Here is a 24,694-nt window from a genome sequence, read left to right on the forward strand (position 1 = left end):
TCTATGAATATCATCAAATTGCTTGAGTGATAAGGGAGATTGATGTTCCAGTGTGTTCTGTGCAAATTTTTCTTTAAGCATGTTTATATGAACGATTTTGACAATTTAGGGAAATGTAATGAAGTAGTTTGTGTTTTTCATATGCGGCCTGGAAGTGCCTGTCTGTCTGTCCTGTCGGAAATTTCAAGTCCAAAATTCCATATTGGCCCTATTTACTATTATTTTGCATTTTTGATTTTGTTCATGTTTGTATATCAACATCTACCTCTCATTAAACCGTAAAAAAAAAAAAAAATCCATTCAAAAACTAATTTCTTAATAATAGAGTAATCAAAGAGTTAATGATGTCCTCCTTTTTGATATGTTGTACTTTTTCATTGGTCTGTGTTCGTACAAGAAACACCTGTCTGTGATCAGTATGGTGTGCAATTAGTGCTAGAAACATACCTACATACATAATCATTATAGACTGTTATGCCTTTCAGCGTTCAGTCTGCAAGCCTCTGTGAATTTACTAAACGTCGCCACAATCCTCTGTTTGCAACTAGTGCTGTGGCCTCATTTAGTTCTATACCTCTTGTCTTTAAATCATTAGAAACTGAGTCTAACCATCGTCGTCTTGGTCTCCCTCTACTTCTCTTACCCTCCATAACAGAGTCTGTTATCCTCCTCCATTCGCCTCACATGACCCCACCACTGAAGCTGGTTTATGCGTACATCTTCATCCATCAAGTTCATTCCTAAATGAGCCTTTATATCCTCATTCCGACTACCCTCCTGCCGTTGTTCCCACCTGTTTGTACCAGCAAACATTCTCGCTACTTTCACGTCTGTTACTTCTAACTTACGAATAAGTTCTGAGTCCACCAAACTTTCGCTCCCGTAAAGCAAAGTTGGTCTGAAAACAGATCGATGTAAAGTTAGTTTCGTCTGGGAGCTGACTTCGTTCTTACAGAATACTGTTGATCACAACTGAGAGCTCACTGCATTAGCTTTACTACACCTTGATTCAATCTCACACAACCTAAATACCTGAAATTATTGACCTGTTCTAGCTTTGTATCACCAACCTGACATTCAGTTCTGTTCAGTTTCTTACGTACTGAAATCAATTTAGTCTTCGAAAGGCTAATTTTCATACCATACTTATTGCACCTTTTTTCAAGTTCCAAGATATTAGACTGCAGGCTTTCGGCACAATCTGCCATTAAGATCAAGTCGTCAGCATAGACCAGACTGCTTATTACATTTCCACCTAACTGAATCCCTCCCTGCCATTTTATACCTTTCAGCAGATGATCCATGTAAACTACGAACAGCAAAGGTGAAAGATTACAGCCTTGTCTAACCCCTGTAAGTACCTTGAACCAAGAACTCATTCTACCATCAATTCTCACTGAAGCCCAATTGTCAACATAAATACCTTTGATTGATTTTAATAATCTACATTTAATTCCATAGTCCCCCAGTATGGTGAACATCATTTCCCTCGGTACCCTGTCATATGCTTTCTCTAGATCTACGAAACATAAACACAACTGCCTATTCCTCTTGTAGCATTTTTCAATTACCTGGCGCATACTGAAAATCTGATCCTGACAGCCTCTCTGTGGTCTGAAACCACACTGGTTTTCATCCAACTTCCTCTCAACTACTGATCGCACCCTCCCTTCCAAGATACCAGTGAATACTTTGCCTGGTATACTAATCAATGTGATACCTTGATAGTTGTTGCAATCCTTCCTGTTCCCTTGCTTATAGATAGGTGCAATTACTGCTTTTGTCCAATCTGAAGGTTCCTTACCAACACGCCATGCTAATCTTACTACTCTATGAAGCCATTTCATCCCTGCCTTCCCACTATACTTCACCATTTCAGGTCTGATTTCATCTATTCCTGCTGCTTTATGACAGTGGAGTTTATTTACCATCCTTTCCACTTCCTCAAGCATAATTTCACCAACATTATTTTCCTCCTCCCCATGAGCTTGGCTGTTCGCAACACCACCAGGAAGATTTCCTTTATGTTGAGATGATGTTCAAAATATTCCCTCCACCTCTCCAGTGATTCCCTGGGTTCTATTATGAGTTCACCTGAATTACTCAAAACACTGTTCATTTCCTTTTTCCCTCCCTTCTTAAGATTCTTTATTGCTGTCCAGAAAGTTTTCCCTGCTGCTTGACCTAGCCTTTCCAGGTTATTACCAAAATCTTCCCATGACTTCTTTTTGGATTCAACAACTGTTTGTTTTGCTCTGTTTCTTTCATCTATGTACAAATCCCTGTCTGCCTCGGCCCTTGTTTGGAGCCATTTCTGATGAGCCTTGTTTTTACGTTTACAAGCTGCTCTCACTTCATCATTCCACCAAGATGTTTGCCTTTTCCCATCTTTACACACAGTTGTTCCTAGGTATTCCCTTGATGATTCTTCTACAGCATCCCCCATTCTCCTTCTATATCCTGAACCTGCTTACTGTCTACTGTTCGAATCTTCTCACTAATCTTATCCATATACTTCTGTCTAATTTCCTCGTCCTGGAGATTTTGTACCCTTATTCGTTTGCAGACATATTTCACTTTCTCTACCCTAGGCCTAGAGATACTTAGTTCACTACAGATCAGGTAGTGGTCTGTATCATCCAAAAATCATATTTGACAATGAAGCAATCAATGCAGGCAGATGTCAGACACTAATTTTGAGGCAGTTTTACCTTTATTTCATAGCATGTTGGTTCAGCAAGACTGTGATACATTGTCAGAGGCAAGACAGCTATGTGACATCATCACCTCTCAGATGGATGACATGGTTCTACCCGTCCTTCATTTTTCTTATTCTTTCACTTTGATGATGATGATGACGACAACGACCATCGTCATCTTCAAATATACTGCTTGTAATGAGTGACCGCAGACTAGAAACTTTGTATGCCCCTTGGTGGTAATGGCAGGAGCAGTGAAGGCCCATTATATACACTTCTTGCTGTCAAGATCTGTATAACTGAACTTACTTTACATGCAGCAGGCTATTTCTAGAATAACCTTTATTTTCTCAAGATCTGTACATTTACTGAACCTAATGATCTCTACAGAGAAAATAAAAATACAAATAAAAACAAAACTAAAACACTAAAAACAACATCAAAACAATGGCAACATCGCAAACAATGCAATACAAGGTTAACAACATCTCCAAGCTACTTACTGGGTGATTAGTCCCACGTGTTACCCTACCTCTCCTGACCTAGCATAATACATTCTCGTGTATGCCAGGACCCCCTCCGTGGGAACACATGCGCTCACCACCTTCCTTCTCCTCCCTTCTCCTTCCTTTCCCTCCCACTGTTAGCCAGTAGTGGGGAAGACCACATCTTGCACCGAGTTGAGTGAACTTCTTCACCTTTCATACGTCAGGATTACCCACTTCCTAGTTAATTGTCTTTCTCCACTTGACACCCGAGATTTAGCTTTTAATGCAGCTGTACATCTACTCCTAATTCTGCTCAGAAACTTGCATAAATTTCCTGCACACTTCCATTCTGCCACTAACCACTTTAAAAACTTATTGTCGTTACATGGTTGAGCAATCATCTTCAATTGCTGTTCAGTCATAAATATACGTGTCTCTTCAACCGTTTCCTTACACACTGTCAATAAATGAAAATCCTCTCTCTCTCATCACCTCATAATTAACACACCGTATTTTCTTTTAACTTAGTCCATCCTCTGTTCATATACATTCCTAAAATCCACCATATTAAGCCTCTTCTCACCGTCCTGTTCACATTTGGCATTTTCAAATTCAATACCTGATTTACCCTCATAAACATCTTTAGGGTAGTTCTCATTCTGCATTCGGCCAACAGCTCTTGTTCTTTAATGTCTCTTGCCCTCTTAATCACATATTTCCAATGTACACCTCTCCTCCTCTCCCATTCTATATCGTAATAATCCCCTAAACCCATTTTATCTAAAGAATTTTTTGCCTTGTCTACCCAGTAATCGCCATAATTACTCTTTATTTGATATTGGTAAGTCGACTGCGGAATTGCCCCCATCACCTTTTCTTAATCTGCACCAGTAACCAAGAATCCTTTTTAAAATGTCTATCTTTATACACTCATTACACATAACACTTGCTCCTGTGTTCACGGTGCAAAAAAGCAACCCCATAACAATCTTGCTAAACTTACTCCTTATCTGTTCTAACATCCCGCATTTTTTCTCAACCCCCCAACCAAAATCTTAGAACCGTACAGCATTCTACTCTTCATCACTGACTTAAACACTATTCTTTGTATGCCATAATCTACACCCCGAAATCTATTTTCCAATATCCTAATTACTGAGAGTGATGCTTGACGTTTCCATTTGGCTTGCCAAATGTGTTCGGCCCAACTACCATTTCTATTTATCATCAGCCCCAGATACTCCATTTTATCCACCACCTCTATTTCCTCCCCATTTATTATCCACTTCAATCCAGATTTCTTTTTGTTACCTTTTTTACAAACCATCACCTTTGTCTTGCTACTGTTTATCTTCAGTGACTATTTCTTTGCAAAATTTCAAACCTCATTTAAACACCTTTGCAAGCCCTCAGCCATTCAATGTCATCAATAATACCTCATCAGCAAAAATCAATCCTGGAATTTCTTGTGCCCCTACAACTGGACAGCCCATTTTCTCTCCCCATGCCCACCTAACAAACAGTTTATAAACAACAAGAAAAGAATGGCGACAATTTATGTCCCTGTTTCAGTCCTACTTTTGATTCAGTCAATCCACTAACCACCCCATCCTTTACCCTAATGCTTTTAATCACTCTTCTAATCTTCTCCCCCACTCCTACCCTCCCCAGTCTTTCAAACAAGGCTGCCCTGCTCACCGTATCAAACACTTTCTGGAAGTCTATAGCTGCTATAAAAACTTTGGTACCTTCTTTACTCACATATTTATCTATTATTGTTCTAATGATCATTAAGTTATCCATCCTCCTCCTTCCTTTTCTAAAGCCACACTGGAATCTCAATAAAATAGAGTAGTCTTCTGCCCAATTCCTCAGCATATTTGCCAATATACCCGTGTATACCTTGCTCAGGGAGTCCAGCAAGGTAATACCTCTATAATTGCTGGGGTTGGCCCTCTCTCCATTGTTTTTATAAATAGGACATATGATTCCTTTCTGCCATTCTTTCAGGAAATCTGCCCCATTGAATACCTTATTTAGAAATGTAACCAAACTCTCCCTTATCTGACTATTCTTTATTACTTTCTTCCAATAATCATTAGTTATCCCGTTTTCCCTTTCTGCTGTCCTGTTCTTTGATTTACTTATCACTTCTACCAACTCATAGTCTGTTATTCCTTTATCCAATTCAGGACTACCCACCTCTAACCCCCTTTCAACCTCATATCCTCCTTCTGCATTTACCAACCCCTCCTTCTTTCCTAATAGTTTCTGGAAATACTTCACCCATGTTCCATACTCAATTTTTGACTTTGAAGCTCTACTTGCTCCCCTATTAATTCTATTTACTATCGCCCACACCTTATCTCCTCCCCTGTCTTTACACTCCCTGTTTATCGCTTCTGTTTGGACATTTTGCCAAGCCTTTTTTTTTCTCTCTCTCTACTAGCATTTTCTTAAGTTCTTTTCTCAACCTGCAAAACTGTTCCACCGAGCTCGATAGCTGCAGTCGCTTAATTGCGGCCAGTATCCAGTATTTGGGAGATAGTAGGTTCGAACCCCACTGTCGGCAGCCCTGAAAATGGTTTTCCGTGGTTTCCCATTTTCACACCAGGTAAATGCTGGGGCTGTACCTTAATTAAGGCCACAGCCGCTTCCTTCCCACTCCTAGCCCTTTCCTGTCCCTTCGTCGCCGTAAGACCTATCTGTGTCGGTGCGACGTAAAACAACTCGCCAAAACTGTTCCCTTAAACCGCTCCCTCCATATTTCCTGTACTCACCTAGAGCTCTCATAACTAGTTTTCTCTTCTCCCTACACTCTTTATTGTGTACCAGCCTTCATCCTCTTCTCTAATCATCTTCCTACATGCTTTTTCCATCACCACTCTCCTGCAAGGATATTCCAGTAACTCTAACTCCCTATCATTACTCTCTAATGCTACATTGATCCTTATCTTAATAATCTGAAATTCTGTATCTTCAAAGTAGTTATTCAACTTCGATTTGCCCTCCTCTGTATATATACTGTATTCTTGGGAATTTTACGCCATATGTCCTTCTCCCTTCTCCTATTCCCCTCTCCTCTACTGTCTCTCTCCTATTCACATTTCCGTATACTGGGGAATGGTGTGATTCCATCCAATCAATAACCTCAATCTTGCTTACTCTATCTAACATATCTTCTGAGATAATTACCAAATCAATAACACTTTCTCCCTCTTTTGCAATGTACGCCATTTTCCCTTCCTTATCCACCTTCCACCACCCATTCATAATGTACAAGTTGCTCACCCCACATACTTCTAGCAACTTCTGACCGTAGCCGTTTCTCCCTTTATCGTCACTTCTGCTACCCATCTTTAAACCCGACCCCTCCTTGCTATACACTGGGCTAGAGCTCCCTATTCTCGCGTTCCAATCCCCTAACAAAATCCATCCTCTTCATATTTTCCTCGAATCATATTTATTTCCCCCATCAATCCTTCAAAAAAATATACATTTGCATATATCGAGCCCCTCCCATTTTCACACCAGGCAATTAATTAATTAAGGCCACGGCCGCTTCCTTCCCATTCCTAGCCCTTTCCTCTCCCATTGTCGCCGTAAGACCTATCTGTGTCGGTGCAACGTAAAGCAACTTGCAAAAAAAAAAAAAAACCTAAGCACACCTTCCCCTCTCCTCCCTCCATCATAAAGTTAACCCACTTCACCTCTTCCATCTCATTTTCGATTTCTGCTATTAGATCACTTATTTCTTCCTTTACAAGTATTGATATACCCCCAGGATTTCTTCCCCTTCTCCCCTGCTTCTTCCTCGTTGTATTCCTTACCACGAATCCCTTCCATGTTAAATTTTTCCCCTCTTCGAGCCATGTCTCTAGGAGGGCCATATATCGAAACTCTCCACCAGCTTACCTGCTTCTTCATTACTCCACTAGCTTACCTACTTCTTCATTACCCAACTTGCTTACTGTCCCTTCAATATTTACAGAGCCTATCTTCCACCTCAGCTATCTGCTACTCTATTTTTTCTCCTCTTTTTCTCCCTTATTTCTATTTACATCCCCTGTATTTGTCATTTTGCTTCTAGTTCTTTGCATTCCTTCTCTTTCCTCACTGCTATCTACTTTTTTAAACGTCTTAGCCAATTCTTTAACTGCCGGGCTGAGTGGCTGAGACGGTTAAGGCGCTGGCCTTCTAACCCCAACTTGGCAGGTTTGATCCTGGCTCAGTCCGGTAGTATTTGAAGGTGCTCAAATACAACAGCCTCGTGTTGGTAGATTTACTGGCACGTAAAAGAACTCCTGCGGGACTAAATTCCGACACCTCGACATCTCCGAAGATCGTAAAAGTAGTTAGTGGGAAGTAAAGCAAATAACATTATTATTATTATTATTATTATTATTATTATTATTATTATTAATTCTTTAACCCCCTCCTCCTGCCCTTTGTTTTTCTTCCCCCACAGATCTTTTAGACTTAAGCTTTTAGCCCTGCTCATTACCTCTCTTTGGCTTCTCTCCTCCCCCACCACCACAGCACTTGCCGGTGTCGCTCCGCTGCCCCCTCCTCTCGCTGCTCGTTGATCAGCCGCTTCCTCGTCCTTCCGTTCTTCTCTGCTGAATCTTCTTACCTTGCCCTGGACTTTACTCCTCTCATCACCTTCAGCCTTTGCCCCGTCATCACCAGCCAGACCCACCATGTCTCTTCTTACACCTTCTGGTGCCGTTTGCATAACAGTCTGTAGATAGGTTTTGTCCATTTCCTGTAACTTATCAACCAACCATTCTCTTGACCATTTGACGTTCCCACCACCAGCTGTTGGCCTCTTATGATTGCCCTCAGCCCGTGCTGCCTCTCTCTCCCCATGTGTCTTCTCAATACTTTAAAATCTCTACTCGCTTCCCTGCCTATATCCTGTTTCATCCAGATCATCTCTTCTTGTAAGTTTCCTGGATTCCTTAGAATAATCTCTGCCATCAGAGTAGATATAAACATCAGTTTAATTGGCCTACCCTCTTTCTGTCCCGCTCTTCCCACTCACTGGACCTCATCATTATCCGCCTCATTAAAGTTCATCTTCATTCTATTCTGTATCATGTCCACCACCTTATAAACTAGTGTCACTTTATCTTCTTTCACACCTTCTTTTACTCCATATATAAAAATATTCTTTTTCCTTCATTCCTGGGTTCCATACGCTACTGTAAAACGAGGTAACTTCGGCCACTTTTTCATATATTTTTAAAATTAAAATATGAAATATTCCCTCTAATTTTCTGAAAAATATAATATAAATCCTGCCATGTTTGTTCTTCATTTCTAAATATGAACATAATTCTAATGGTTTTTCAGTAATGAATTTTGATTATCGAAAGAGTGGCCGGAGTTACCCCATGTTTTGGGGTAACTTCGGCCGCCATAAAAATAACTAAAAAAAACAAAGTTTTCTTCGATGTAGTGCTACTTCGGCCACTGTGAATGTTTTTTAAAAACCTGAAGAACACCCAGTATCAACAATCACAAACAAATTAAAACGATTTGTGGTGAAACAGAAGCATAGTGATCAAATTCACATTTTCCACAAAGAAGAGACTATTTTATTTAGCCTAAGCATACAAGCATTGTATGATATTACAAATTACATGTTGCATTGCATAAATATTTGTAATAGTACAAAAGATAATAAATAAAAGGTATGAAAATCATAAAGCTCAATTGTACGGAGAGAAAAGGAGATCGGAAAAGAAGCAATCTTGCACATTGTCCTCATAATACACTGCTTTCTAAATTAGAAAATAATTGGGCCATCAATCAAGTTCTTAAATGTGAATCATCCATGTCAACTGATATCCTTCTATTTATCATTGAAAATGGGAACTGTCTTTCCCCTCCCTGTCGGGATAAACTTCCCCATTTATTGCTATTGTGGCTTTATTAATGCCTTCTAAAGCATTCTTGAAGTAAACAGGATTGTAATTAAAATACCCGCGGCCGCGTAATGTTTTCCTGTATGTTCTTGGCATGGCCGAAGTTACCCCGGAAGGGGACAACTTTTAACACAAAACTATTCCCTGAAAAACCTATTTGAATAAAATGCATCAAATTGGGTTGATCAGTTACCAGACGTACTTACATTTTGACTCCACACACCACTAGAATGGAGAATCAAATGCTGGGGCTAGAGAACAGTTTGTTTTCTGCTGTTACCAGACAAGTCAAATTTATTGACTAAGAAATGAGCCGGCCAATGTTCTTTGGACTATCGATTGTTGATAGAGTATTCTTTTGTACGTGCATTTTAGTTGTTGCAAGTGGTTTATCTTTTTCAGTATAGGAGGCAGGAGAAAATAAGTGTTGCTATTCGTCAGTGGCCAAAGTTACCCTGTATGGCCGAAGTTACACCACTTTACGGTACTTCTTTCTCTTCAGATTTTCCAGCTCTCCCTCCAGCAACTACACTTTCTTTCGCATTATTTCCATCTCCTCCCCGTGACTCTCAACTTTTTTTTTATCTCTTCCACTTCCTTCGTAACGCCCTGCTTAAGTCCTTTAGTTCCTTGGAATGATCCCTTATCATTTCCTTTAGTTGGTTTATCTGACACGCCTCCCTCACCTCCTCTTTTAACGCCTCAGTTTCTTCCCATCCAAGGGCGCCCACAGGATCAGGCCTTGGGTTAATCTTCACATCTCATATTATCAACAGCGCTATCATCACCACTGCCACCAGCATCCCTGCCATCTTCCCTATTTTCTCTCCCTTAATCCTCTTACATAATTCCGTTGTCTTCTTCCTCCTGCACTGCCAGCTTCCAATCCTCACTCAATACAGTTCCAACGTAAACCCCATCCTTCAGTACTCCCTCAGCACATCCGCTCACACTGCTTATTCAGTCTAGACTGAAGCAGGCTCTTTGATCATCTGAAATATTTCATCCAGGCAGTACAAAGTGAATACACTGCCAGTCTGGCTATAAATGTTGTCTGTCTGTCTGTATGGAAGGGATGTTGGGAATCATTGCACATGTGCAAAATGATAAAAGCATGGGAAATTACCCTTACTCAGAAAGTAATTTTGTTTGTTAAAACTGGTTATATAAATTTGTCTGGTGTGACAAACCTAACATAATTATAAGTCCATCACAGTACCTTTTTCTGTGCAGGAAACATAAATTTGAGTCCATTGGAAGTTAAAAATTATGACTGCCAAGATGTTAATGAACACATTTGTATGCTCAAACAAGCTGATGTGAACATCCATGCAGAACAACAGCAAGAATCAACATCCTGCCTATGCTTAGTGGTACACAGATTGGGGAGCAAATATGACGATTCTGAGAACAAGAGCCCTTGTATTATTTTATCCTGTTTCAGAATATTGCTGCCCTGTATGGCTCAATAGCGCACACAAAAAGGGTTGACGACCAGCTAAATGGTAGCTTTTTAATACAGTTACAGTAAATAATTGCTAAAAAAAATAACATATATGCTATCTTAAGTCAGGATATGAAATATATTCTAATATTATTGAAAATGAGTTGTACAAACTTAATAAGTGTAAAACAGAATAGTCTCCTGAAACAAAATTTGCCTGAATAACTAGTCATGAGATTAATTTCTACTGCCTAGGCTCTTTTCCCTTATTTGATACCAGCATCTCTAATAAAATGCAATAGTTTTGGACCATAGGTATCATAAATTCAGTATTGAAACCATCCTTGGTACCATGACATGCAAGGTTTCACACAAACAAAATGTTACTGCAACTGGTCTAGTCATATGTCATATGGAAGTGAAGCATAGACCATCAGGAAGCGGGATGAAGCTAGGATCACTGCTACAGAGATGAGATTTATAACTTGCTATGACTATGAGCATAGTGAAACCCCTATTTAGAGTTTACCTATTGATCAATCATATGAATAAAATGGGGGGAAACAGTGAATGGTCAGGAAATTTCTATTTGTGATGCCAGAACTATGTGAAATAAGAAAAGGACAGACCTTTAAATTGAATTGTGTCAAAATTATTTTCTTTAGAATTGGTGTCTCCTATAATTTCTTGCAGTCATACTTATTTTAAACCCGTCGGAGATACAAGTTTTGAGAAAACATGGCCTGACAGTATACTGAAATCATTGGTTATAATTGTTAATTGTGAACTTTTTAACTAATTAATGTAGTAATTATTCTAAGATGACATTAGTCATTTTAATAGTGTTTCTCTACATGTTATTTCAGTATGTCCTAATAGTTCCAAATGTTCAGTGTCAATTTTAATTCTTAATTAGTTGCATGGGGTGTTGGTAACACCCTACATGCTTTCGTTCAGTTATAGGTAATGATTCAGGTTGGCTAGCCTGCTATGACCTTCAGTGCCTTTAGGAACCTTGAGGTAATAGTACGAGTTAGCGCATATAAATACGAAAGTCGATCAAATATAAACGGGACTTTTCCTGAACATCAACAGTTGGTAGGACTGGCCCCACGCTTCTGCTACGCTTACAAGGGACCGTTAGGAGTGGGGAGAGCGTGCTGTTAGATATTTCCCACTGTTTCTTCAGTAACGCTCACGATGTCGGAGCAACAGGTGCACCCCTCCGCTGCACAACGCATAATTATAAGTTTTTTTTGCTCGTGAAGGGGATACAGTGGCGGAAATTTGCCAGAGAATGACTGCACAGTTCAGTGATCAAACATTGTCATGGATGTGTGTGTGTAAGGACTGGCGGAGGAAAGGGGAGGCAGCACCAGTGAAAGCCAAGACTCGACTGTCAGCTGGCAAGGTTCTTGCAACCATTTTTTTCGATCGGTGAGGCATTTTGCTGATTGATTTTTTGCATGAGCAACGCACAATCTATGCTGCTTACTACTGCGAGCTGTTGAACAAGTCGAGGGTTGCATATCGCCGCAAAAGATGAGACCAGCCGATTTGACAATGCGCTGCCCCATGCTGCAGCTCTGTCTCCAAGCTACAGGAAATGCACTGGACTACACTTGATCATCCTCCTTACAGTCCGGACTTATCGCCCTGCGATTTTCATTTGTTCGGACCGCTTGAAGAAACTCTAGGAGGACAACGATTTACAGATGACGCAAGTGTGGAAGGCTTCGTGCGCAGCTGGCTGGTGACACGACCGTGTTCTTTTTACGAAGAGGGCATCAAGAAGCTGCCAATATGCTGGGACAAATGCATTTACAAAGCAGGAAGCTATGTGGAAAAATAAATTGTAATTGCCTTGTGTTTTTCTATAAATGAATTTAAATAAAAAATAAAATCCTGTTTTTTATTTGATCCCCCCTCGTAATATCACTTAGCAGTTGACAGACAGCTTTCTTCACGTATGGAATCTCGACACATCCGCACGCGACTGATAATGTAAATTTCAGCTTCATGTCATATCCTCCGTTATTCTACATTGTGGGACTCAGCTATGGTGAAGATGTGCAGTTAATACCAGTATGCTTCTCCGAATAGGAGCTCAATTTCTGTTTTGTTTTGCCGTTGCTGAATTGTTGCCTTATTTTAGGTTGTCATGTAAATTTGTAATTACAATTATTCAATTCTGTTATGTTAGTTTGGTGACATATCGCCATGGCGGGCAGATCTCTATTAGGAGCTGGTCAGGGGCCATTTCGCCGTGGTGACGATTATTTATCCTTTCTTATCTTATTTTGTTAGTTCGCTTATTTAATTTAATTTAATTTAATTTAATTTAATTTAATTTAATTTAATTTAATATAAGTTAATTCCATGTTAGTTTACTAATATATAGCTTAGGTTGGAGTTAATGCCTTCCTTGGAAGGATCGATTGGTTTAATTACTGTAAGATCCGAGGAGGTAAATAGATAGATAGATAGATAGATAGATAGATAGATAGATAGATAAGTAATACCAGTGTGTTATTCAGAGAAGTATCTTCTATATTTTTGGACTCTTATTGTGAAAGTGTGAGTTACTAGTTAGAGGAGACTAGAATTCGCAAACTACTTTAGAGGACAAACCTGATGTGGAATACTGTGATGAGTCTGATCCAGACAAAAGTAGTAATAATAATTAATAATAATAATTTCGTGCAGCTATTGCTAGCCTGGTGCAGCCCTTGCAAGGTAGACCCTCCGACGAGTGTGGGTGGCACCTGCTGCCGTGTATGGGGAACTGCATGTTATTGTGGTGGAGGATAGTGTTGTGTGTGCTGTGCGAGTTGTGGAGATGTCGGAGGCAGTACAAACACCAGTCCTTGAAGCTGGGAGAATTAACCGTTTATGGTTAAAATCTCCCAAATGGGAATTGAACCCAGGGCCCTCTGAACTGAAGGGGACTATGCTGACCATTCATGCAAGGAGATGGACATCTTGTTAATGTGATTGCCCCAATGAAGATATTAACACCTAAGCACTTGCAGTGATCCCCATGAGGTATTGCCACTCCAACACAGTAATTAAAACCAGAAAGACTTTTCATCTAGGTAAAACTTACATCCAGGCTCTTCATCCCATTTCCTGTCATACCATTGTATGACAAAAGTGATCATTGTGAAGAGCACGGTCACAATATTGATACAAAGACAGAAGATAACAATGGTTGGGAAATTAAGGACGTGATGATGGTCATAACAGTTTTGGTTCATTTCCTGGAAATATTTCAGTTGAGGGAACCAATAATTACATTGGCAAGGATAAAGTGACAAAGTGGGGAAAAAATCAGCCGCTAAAGAGCATTATAATGTGTAAGCAGAACATTGTTTTACATCTCCCCAGATTTGGGACTGTGCAAAAAATGCCATATCAGTGTGTGAATGTTTTTTATTATTTTATTGATGGTGACATGGTGAGGGGCATCACTAACTGTTCAAACCTTTATATACAGCATTGCAGGAAATTACACAAGAGACCACAATGTAAACATGCTTATGAACTTGAAAATAAAATCGATGATTTGTATTCTGATGCAAAGAGGTGACAATATCATATCAGAATTAGAGAACAACTGAGAATCTCACTTCAATAAGTCTCGTGTAACAACCAAATAAGTGATCAAAGAGTACTTATTTACATGCCATTCCAAAGTAGCAGCATGAAGGATGCAACCACAGGTTACTACGACATCTGCAGGAAACAGGTACATAATAGCGATAACTCGATGTGAGAATTGTTTCCGATGGCAACACTTTTTAGTGTAGTGGATTGACACAAGGAGAATTTGACATAATCAAGAGAAAGAATTGTAAATTAACATGGTTATGCGCTAAATGTGAAAAAAGAGTACTGAAGTCAGCAGAAATAGAAGACAGTAGAAAAATTAAAGGTACATATGGAGACCAGTTTTGCCGACATGAAAGCATCAGTTAAAAACTTACTTGCAGAAAATCTCCTAGTCAGTGTTGAATAAGAAAACTGAACAGAATGAGACAAAGTCAATGGTGCAACAATTATGCACAGGAAGAGAAGTAGAGTCAGCATTAAACAAGGGACCAAGACAAACAAAACAAAAAATTATAGAAATTGGAACAAGAATAGGCTGAAAGAAAGGAGAAGCAAAGTAAAAATATTCAACAAGAATCTCAACTTGAAGTAGAGGCTGCAGAGAGATGGGAGAGACCTTGAAACCAAGAACAGGGAAGCAAGCATTATTGTGAGCAGTGCAAGTCAGCGAGAAGATAAATGTAATGAAGAACAAGAAGGTTGGAGGAGAATAATACAAAAGGAACCCCACACATTATGGGAAGTAAGGAGCTTGAAAAAGCCACATTAAAGCAGGTGACAAGTTAGCTTGGTTGTATGTAGGTGTTTACATCAAACTGTCAAAAGAGACAATCTGATACCTTACCTAAAAGACAATGGCATGAATGAGAAGATTGAGTGCACACAGCTGAACACAATTAGCAATAATAAGGCATTTGGGGTAGGAATCCCTTTCGAACTTAAGAGATCTGTCAGAACAACTGCAATTCTGGCCTAAAGGTGTAGTTGTAAAGGAATTTTTCAGAAACACCGGAAAGAGGGCATATGGCTGCTGGAAGGAAGCAACAAGTAACACATTAAAAGTGATGACTTGGAGCACTGGAGGATTTACAAACACATTTGATATGATACTGGATGATAATATAGCAGGTTTTAACCCATATGCACCCACCAGCCCTTTGCTCTGACATTGCAAGAAATCTGCCAACTTTTTAGTATGCAACCTGGGTGTTGCAAGCTTTCGGTTGAAACAGTATAGTGGGTGATCGACTGCACGTATTATCACGGGGGACCTGTTTTATATTATTGAGAAATTCCACACTATTGCTCATGACACAAAAAACAGAACAATACAGAAATATAACACACAAAAAAATCCCTTTGAAATCTTAAATTTGTCATTACCTCATCTCGGAAGTTCTTTAGTGTGTGTTATGGCCTTAATTATACGGCATGAGCCTAACATTTGCCTGATTTTGAAATAAGGAAATAATAGGAAACCAATACGGCATAAGCCTAACATTTGCCTGATTTGGAAATAAGGAACTAATGGGAAACAAATCACGAGTAAGCGAATGATGAGATTCAAACCTATATCCCAAATACTAACTTAGAGCCATATGTCTCACTCGGTGTGTTGTTGTTGTTATTATTATTATTATTATTATTATTATTATTATTATTATTATTATTATTATTATTATTTTTATTATTATTATTCAGTTTGAGGATAAGTGTAAAGTGTTCACATCCAGGTACCAAGATCGTAGGTTCTAATACGGCAGTTGAAATCGGATCTTGAGGGGCGGGAGAAAGTTCATCCGGCATTCCATGTTGTACGATATTAATACGCGAAAGATCTCTGGTGATATATTTCGTGTTCATTCATGCACAGGATCACTAATAAATTCTTCCTCACTAACACTGCTGAAATCAGAGCCTAAAACATCAAATATGCTTTGAATTTTGCTATTACTGAGCATTTCGCACGAGCAAGCAACTTCCTTCTCAGCCATCTTGTCAACAACAGAATACAGATTTCTCGATCGATATTGTAATTAATTCTCTTTGCCAAAGAACTATACCAGAGCACTCTGGTGACACTTTGAGACACCAAGAACAGATTTCAATTAGAAATGTTTCTGGAAAAAGCCAACAGATGTTACAAATGTCTCCAATATGTGACCTTGCATCCCGGCGTACCAATCCGCTTGTGGAGTCCTGGCCCAGCCGCTCGAGCACGTACCAGTCCGCTTACGGGTGCATACGGGTTAACAGACTTTTCTGACTAGGGAGTGGAGTATTGGTGGCTTCTACGTGGTACATGTATTTGCTACTTAAGGAAAAATGGGCAGACCAATGGCGGGCATCACATGCCTTCTTAAGCCAAAATTGTTTCCTTTCAAATCTCTATATGAAGCACTAGAAATAATAATTGAGACAAAACTTTGCACAGGAATAGGTATTGTACCAGTTACGACCTGTACATGAGTATTTTTTGAGTATAAATGACATTTAATTATCACGCGTGATGTTCTGAGCACGCCTGGTTTGTTTACCGTCAGCGGGGCAAGCAAGCGAGTGAAGGACAGCTGTGAGCTGTGACGTAGCCACAGGGGCTAGTTAGACCGCCCGCCGTCACACCACGTGTTCCCAGCCTGGACTCGTATATTCTAGATTCCACGTCACATCTTCCAGATTGTTCGACGGAGAAAATTTTGTAACTCCCGTAATAATTACGCTAGCGGCTTGAGCGGTATGTCATCTTGTTTGGGATCACTTGAACGTCGCAATGCTCGAGTTTCAAGTAAATCCATTGAGGGGTTTAGGAGATTTTCAGTCAAGCCGTATTGTGACGTAGATGTCCCGGATCGAATAAAAGGAGGTCCCACTGTAGCCTGTTCACTCAGTTACAGCTGAATAGTCAGCGTGGATACTCTCGCTGCTACTATCGTCGTGTGGTGACAGTCCCGACGAGGAACTCTGTAATTTTCTAAGTATTCATAAAGTGAACTTGTATTTTTTCCGAGTGTGGGAGAACAAATTCTTCCAAGTATTCTCAAGTGAACTTGCAATATTTCGAGTGTTAAAGAACATTTTCTAAGTCTTCATAATTGAACTTACAATATTTACGGGTGTTCGAGACTGGAATTTTTCCAATTATTCATGAAATGGACTTGTATTATTTACGTGTGTTAAATTCATAATTGGACTTGTATTATTTACGTGTGTTAAAGAACGAATTCTTCATAAATTGAACCTGCAATATTTGCGAGTGTTAAGAAACTCATTCCTCTAATAAACAGTGATTTATAAACTTTGCTAGTGATGATCTCTGAATGTGCTCAAAGTCCCCGTAAGCATAAATTTGTGATTTTGCCGGTGCTGGTTCAGAGACTTATAAACTTTGCCGGTGATGAACTCTAACTTCATTCAACGTCTTTAAAACATAAATTTAGGATTTCACCTGTGTTTATTCAAAGACTTGGATACCTTGCCAGTGATAGACTGTAAATTTATTCATGTGGATGGACTTGTGTTTTTCGTACATGCTCACTCAAAGACTTGTACATTCGCCAGTGTTGATTCAAAACTTTATAAATTTCGCCAGTGATGAACTTTAAATCTATTCAGATTTTTCATGTGGATGGACTTATGTTTTTCGTCTGTGTTCATTCAAAGACTTGTACCTTCGCCAGTGATGAACTTTAAATTTGGTCATAGTTTCATGAGAAGGGACTTGTGTTTTTTTTGCCAGTATTTATTCACAGACGAAGACTTTTGCTAGTGGTGAACTCTGAAATTATTTATAATCCTCCTATACAGAGACATATCATTTTACGAGTGTTAAATTTTGAAAGTCTTGACGAATAATAACCAGTGACTTCGCTAATAGGTTAATCACCCAAGGTTTTTATGAACTCAGATTTATCGGTACTGTGAGTGACCTTGGAGACATCAACCCTCTCAGTCACATTGGACTGAGGTAGCAAATGATTATCTGCAACATCACCAGGATCATCGGTGTTCAACCTGGGCCTCGAAAGTTCGAGGCATCTCTACCTTCTACCAACCCAGACAGTCCAGCCGCTTCTGTACGGAGTCCCTGGAATTTTCTGGAACGTGTTCCAACCTGCTCGGCTTGGTGAACTGGAGAACCCGAGCCATATTATAGGACTATGTGGAAGACAACTTATGTCTACCTGGAGGTGATGTGCAATTTCATGTCTTATATGAATAAACTCATGTTCAGTCAGTCAAAGTTTTCTTGTAGATAGGACTCTACCTCCTCTACCGAGCCCTAGCTACTAGTCACCCAGTTTTAGCCCTGAGAACTACATTCTTGCTTACTTTAAAATATAATCTGAGAGTCGGGCTCTTTTCCCGGTACAGTATATACTTTCAATCGGGATATATGGCAGTAGATATCATGGACGGCATCAGTGTTGGATTTCAGAAAATACAATCACAGAATTACTTGCAGGAGATATGGTCTATAGGATATAGATATCCACAGTGTTAAAATGGAAGCAGTCCTGGAATTCGTTGAGGCAGAAGGATTAAGTTTGATAAACAAACCTAATGAAAAAACATATATTTGTCTTAATGGAAATAAAACAGTAGATTTGTTTTTTACCAGTAGCAAAGATGCACTAAAGATTACACAGACATTATTAAGAACAACAGCAAGGAAACGTTTACTAGTGGCAACATCGCTCACACTACAACAGAGAACAAGAGTCATCAAGAAAGTGGCAGGAATATCGAGGAAAATCAACGTGCAGATCATGGAACAGTCTACTGAATCAACTAATATAATTCAGTATGTAGAAGATGGTCAAATTGACAAAGTGATCACATCCGGAAAGCATTATACAGTGGGCTCTCGATAATTTGCGGTAATTAATGCATGAACTTCATCAGATTATCCACAGTTTTTCTTTTAAGACTAGTAAAAACAAAGTCATAGTTTACAATATTGAAATGTATGAAGAAACGAAAAAGTAATGATAACGTTTTACGTTATATTGCAAGACATAATACAGGAAAATGAATATGCAACAAAAAATACGAGGTCAGATCAAAAAATAAGTTGCACTTCCCAGTTATGGCCATTTATTACACCACCTATACAACAGCAACACGACTATAACGACATACTGTAACGTCACTTTTCCACATAATTTCCAAGAGACTCCAAACATTTCTGCGACCGAGCTCGATAGCTTCAGTTGCTTAAGTGCGGCCAGTGTCCAGTATTCGGGAGATAGTGGGTTCGAACCCCACTGTCGGCAGCCCTGAAGATGGTTTTCCGTGGTTTCCCATTTTCACACCAGGCAAATACTGGGGCTGTACCTTAATTAAGGCCACGGCCGCTTCCTTCCTATTCCTAGGCCTTTCCTATCCCATCGTCGCCATAAGACCTATCTGTGTTGGTGCGACGTAAAACAAATAGCAAAAAAAAAAAAAAAAACCATTTTGCGAACACACAACCAACTTGTCGATGCCGGATACATAGAAATTTCCTCCAGCGTTCTGCAACCACTCGGAGACAGCGGCCTTCACCTCCTCATCGGTCTGGAAACGTCAACCACCGAGCTCCGTTTTGAGCTTACTGAACAGATGAAAGTCACATGGCGCTAGGTCAGGACTGTAGGGTGGATGTTGCCAGACCTCCCACTGGAAACGCTGCAGCAGTTCTCTCGTTTGGCAGGCCTTGCGAGGTGTTGCGTTATCGTGCAACAAAATCACACCGGCGCTCAATTTCCCCCAGCGCTTCTCTTTAATCGCTTTATGCAACCGGTGCAACGTTTGACAATACGACGCCATGTCGATCGTCGTTCCTTTCGGCATGAATTCCACGTGCAGCAAACCCTCCATGTCAAAGAATACTGTCGCCATAATCTTACCGGGTGAAGGTTGAACCTTGGCCTTCTTTCGTTGTGGTGATGGGGAGTGCACCCATTCCATTGATGTTCTCTTAATTTCGGGGATGAAGTGGTGAATCCACGTTTCGTCGCCTGTGACGATTTGCCGCAGAAACCCATTGCCGTCTGTGGCATAGAGTTGCAAAAATGCCAGGGAGGATTGGAAACGTCCCTTGTGCTAATCGGTGAGAAGACGTGGGACCCATCTTTGACACAGCTTACGATATCCAAGGTCCTCGTGAACAATGGCGAACACACTGCCATATGACATGTTCAGCTGTGTCGCGATTTCTCTCAGTTTAATGCGCCGGTTCTGTCTAATGATCACATTCACTGTTGACCTTTGCACAGGTCCTGGATGTTGCGGGCCTGCCTTCACGATGGTTGTCTGTGATATCCGTGCGTCCGGCTTCAAATTGCTGACACCACTTTACGATACCTTGCCGGGAAATGGCCCGCTCCCCATACACAGCACTAATTTCATGATGAATGTCCGTGCAATTCTTCCTTTTGGCTCATAGGAATCGGATTGTTGCACGCACCTCATATTTGGAGTGAACGTCCAGTTGACGCGCCATTGCATTTGGCTGCTATTCACACAATACTAGACAAGACACCACAGCAACCTGCCTAACAGGCGTGTGGGCAGTGTCTGTCCCTTTCTCCGCTGTGCCCACGTTTGCGACACACAGCGCGCTGCTGTGGCGCGTTAGTGCAACTAACCTTTTGATCCACCTATGTACATAAGCTTTACAAAATACGTGTTGATTATGCCAACAATAACTAACGAAAATTCATCTTTTTTTTCCATATAAGAGATAAGTGTGTCTATAGAGACACTAGCTTGACTGTACTGCAGTGAGTCCGCAGCACTTCCTATTCTTGTTGCATTGCGTGTGGTTTGATGATACAAGGGACTGGTGTCCAAGAGAAATCGATAAATTAGCTCTGGATAGCAAAATGTTTGAACCTTTTATCTCTCAACTATGAGATAAATTTGCAACAATTGACGAGTAGCTCGTTCCTTTTAAGGAAAGATGCAGTTTTGGATGTAATCCCTAACAAATCAGTCAAATATGGTTTGAAAATTTTGACAGTATGCGATCCCAAGACTTTTTTACACCTAGGCAATGGAAGTTTAGCTTGGAAAACAAACAGAATGGTCATTCACAGTAAACAATTTGCCAACAGAAGTAGTAAAGGGACTAGCTCGAACTGTTGGGAGAACTGGCTGAAACAAAACAGCTGATAATTCATTCTGTAACATTTCTTTTACAAATGAGCTAGTCCCAAAGAAGCTAATACTAGTTGGTATATTTCATAATAAGAGAGGGTTATCAGTGGAGTTAACAAGCATGAAAGACCAAGAAATAAAAAGTAGCCTCTTTGGGTTCCAAGAAAATATAACAATTGTTTCATATTTTGTAATATCTGAAGTCATCTCTTTTCAGTTTCGACTCAGTTAATTTATAACTATTAGGTTCTTCAGTCTGCCGAAGCTAATTTTGAGTAATAAATTTATAAACTACCTGAAAAAGAAAACATATGGTAACAACTTAGTTAAAATGGAATAGAATCTATATAAATTTATTACTCATTAGTTTCGGCAAACTGAAGAACCTAGGAGTTATAAATAGTTTCATGTTCCAAATAAAAGAACAAAAGTGTAATTCTGCTGTCTTTAATTGATTATGCAATTGATGCCAGTACTGGCAATAATGAGAAACTCAGAATGGTAACAAAGTACAATATGACAAAATCAGTTGTGGACCCTGTGGATCAAATGTCTTGGACATATTCTACTTCACGGAAATGTAGATGTTGACCACTTACTTAATTTTTTAGGCTTCCAGACATTGCTGGAATTAATGCAAAGATAATGTACTCTTCTACCGACCCAGAAAAGGATGTTGTGGGCAGAATGTTTTTATGTCAGTTGGGATGCAGTTAGAAAATCCAATAGCTTGCAAAAAAGTTTATACACAATGCTTGCCCGTGGCCATTCAGACAAAAGCTGCAAATCTGACTGGAGTTGATACACCTAATCAAGCTGTAAGTGTCCAAGAATGAACACCAAAGTCAGCACAGTGTGTTGTTTGCTCAAGGAAAGGAGATATTAAGACAAAATCTTGCCATGGCCTGTGTTTTAAAGTGATGTACCTGAAATATATGAAAATGAATGTCAGAAATGTTGCGAGAATTTAGATGAGGAAAGCAGTGATATGAGTTAAGTTTCTCACCTGTGTGATCAGTGTAGTCATACATACTTGTATGTTGTGTAGACATCAAGAGCATGAAGTTGAAAAACAGTGTGTTATTATAGCATTTTGTTTTTGTAGCATATTGGAGTAATTTGTGTATTTGTTTCGTACTTTGATATTTAAGGTTATGTTTCTTCTGATCAAGCACATAATAGGATCCTTGTCATGTCACAATTTATATAGCTGTGCTCCACTTAATAAAAGCATTTGTATGAGAAAATTATAATTTATGTCGCATATTTAATATGCGACTACTTACATTACAAAAGGATGCGTAACTGCCTAAGGGTTAATAATAATGAAAGCTGTTATACATTGAATGGTTGAGTTTAAATTAATTTAAATTGAGGTGTCTTTTAATAGGTATTAAAGATGAATTGCAATATCCCTAAATACCTCCTTTTTTATTTTTCAGCAAAGAATTAATGTGACTCACTGGATTAGTTTTCACAATGAGAAGACACTCTTTCCGATTGAAGTGGATGGGACATCTGAGGCAGTTCTAGCAGAAGATCGAAAACTTCACTTGTTATTAGAAGCTGACTACCTCAAAGCTAACAGTGTAAGAGAAACTAGCTACTGTCAGGTAGGTATGATATGTAGTGAATTCCCAGCACACCATTGTTTACTATTTTCTAGCAATAATATATCAAAGTAATCGGGTGACTGTCTTAGGTAATTCTACAAACTAAATTTCAGACTGTGCTGTTATCACCTGTAACAGGACTGGTCCCAGAAGTTTTGCCACCCTACTCAGTAACTGCAAGTGCTCCCTCTCACCCTCCTCACACTGACGTACACAATCTATTTTTTTATCTTCATTGTCAATCCTTGGTGCCTACCATGTTTATCTTTTGTTCAGATGTAATAAAAAACAAGACAAATTCTTAAAAAAGGATATAAAACACATATTGGATCTGCATACCTGTCGACCCTTCCAATTTACCCAGAAACTTTCAGTTTTTTAACTCGTCTTCCGATTTTCAGATTATTTTTACTCCTTCCTGTTTTTGACCAATATAACCTCCAGTAGGTTGTAGGTTTTCATTTTCAACCTCCAGTATGGTCAATACTCTTCCCGTAGGATATAAATTCTTATGTGCTTGTGTAATTTACACAACCTCATTTTCAAGCGTATTTATTTGATGTTTTATTTCTCTAGTGTATCATCTGTTGCCTTCGTATACCGTGTTCCCTGCTTACCAGAGCAGTGTGTATGTGCTTTACAGCTGTGGACTTGGGACGGAAATCATCTGCAAGCAAGAGAGGCTCGCATGCGCTTGCGTCTCAGCTAATTGGGACGAAAAAATGAGTTTATTATTGTGTGGTTCGATTGCTGTTAAACAGCGTTTCTGTGCTTAGTTTCACTGGAGTTGTAGGCCGCGTGTTTTTTCTTGCTTTTCTGTGCTGCCACCCCTCCTCCCCTATCCCCAGTTGTCAACGTCGTATGTTAATAATGTACGAGACATTTTGAATTGTTTTATATGTGGTAGTTTCGCGTATTTCGGTGCATAATTTAAATGAGTTGAATGTATTTCAGGAAGTTGTGTCGGTGACAGTTTCTGGTATTTTCTCTTCACATTATGGCCAAAAAATATAACAAACGTTATCTCCAAGTGTTCAGAGAGAGCTATAAATTTCCGTTCATTTACAGTCTAAATAAAGGAAACTGTTATGCATTTCGTTGCGTATGTCGGTGTGATATAAATATTATTATTCGTATGTGTCATAAATGAGAATGATTAGTTACACTTTCTTGTAACCATTTTTATGTTCTCTTAGTTTAAGATTTTAAATTTAATGGTCAATTTGCATTGTAAGTGTAGATATGTATGCCTTTTACCTTGTCCCTTTTACACCGAGACCGTGGCGCAATATACTTTATGAAATCCAAAAATTAAAAAATCTTCCTATTTTTCATTTTGTGGTGTACTGCTATCAAACTAGTGATATACACTGCTATAAAACTTGATATGGGCAGAGATATAGTATAAATATATGAAATATTAAAAGAGATCAACAGCATATAATAATGTACAACACGTTAGTAATCAACGCAAGGCGGAAGACTAGCAATTAGGCAAATATATAAATTGTGATAATATAGAAACGCAGAGTCCATAAAAAGGAAGCGCGCAGCTAGAAATTAGGAACCACCCAGAGGGAGTGAAAAGGACAAGAGAAAGAAAATAATATATAAACAAGGCAATAAATATATATATATATATATTAACATTCAACAAGTGGAACGATTTAACATCTGAATAGATACAAGACACCCAAAGAATATTGCCTAGGAATAGCAAGAGAATAAGCTCGAAAAGCAAGCGAAAATATGCCACATTAACAATGTT

The 24,694-nt window shown here is 39.3% G+C and overlaps 1 protein-coding gene across 1 annotated transcript in view; it reads left to right on the forward strand.

Annotated features, from left to right (window-relative positions):
- Hcs (holocarboxylase synthetase-like protein) overlaps nt 1-24,694 on the forward strand; it is a 307,518-nt gene that overhangs the window by 41,041 nt on the left and 241,783 nt on the right. The window contains exon 4 of the mRNA XM_068226846.1: nt 22,756-22,926. Within this exon, the coding sequence (XP_068082947.1) occupies nt 22,756-22,926 (171 nt within the window). The remainder of the gene's footprint in view (nt 1-22,755; nt 22,927-24,694) is intronic.

This window comes from Anabrus simplex, chromosome 3 (assembly GCF_040414725.1).
Source record: "Anabrus simplex isolate iqAnaSimp1 chromosome 3, ASM4041472v1, whole genome shotgun sequence".
Taxonomy (NCBI): Eukaryota; Metazoa; Arthropoda; class Insecta; order Orthoptera; family Tettigoniidae; genus Anabrus; species Anabrus simplex.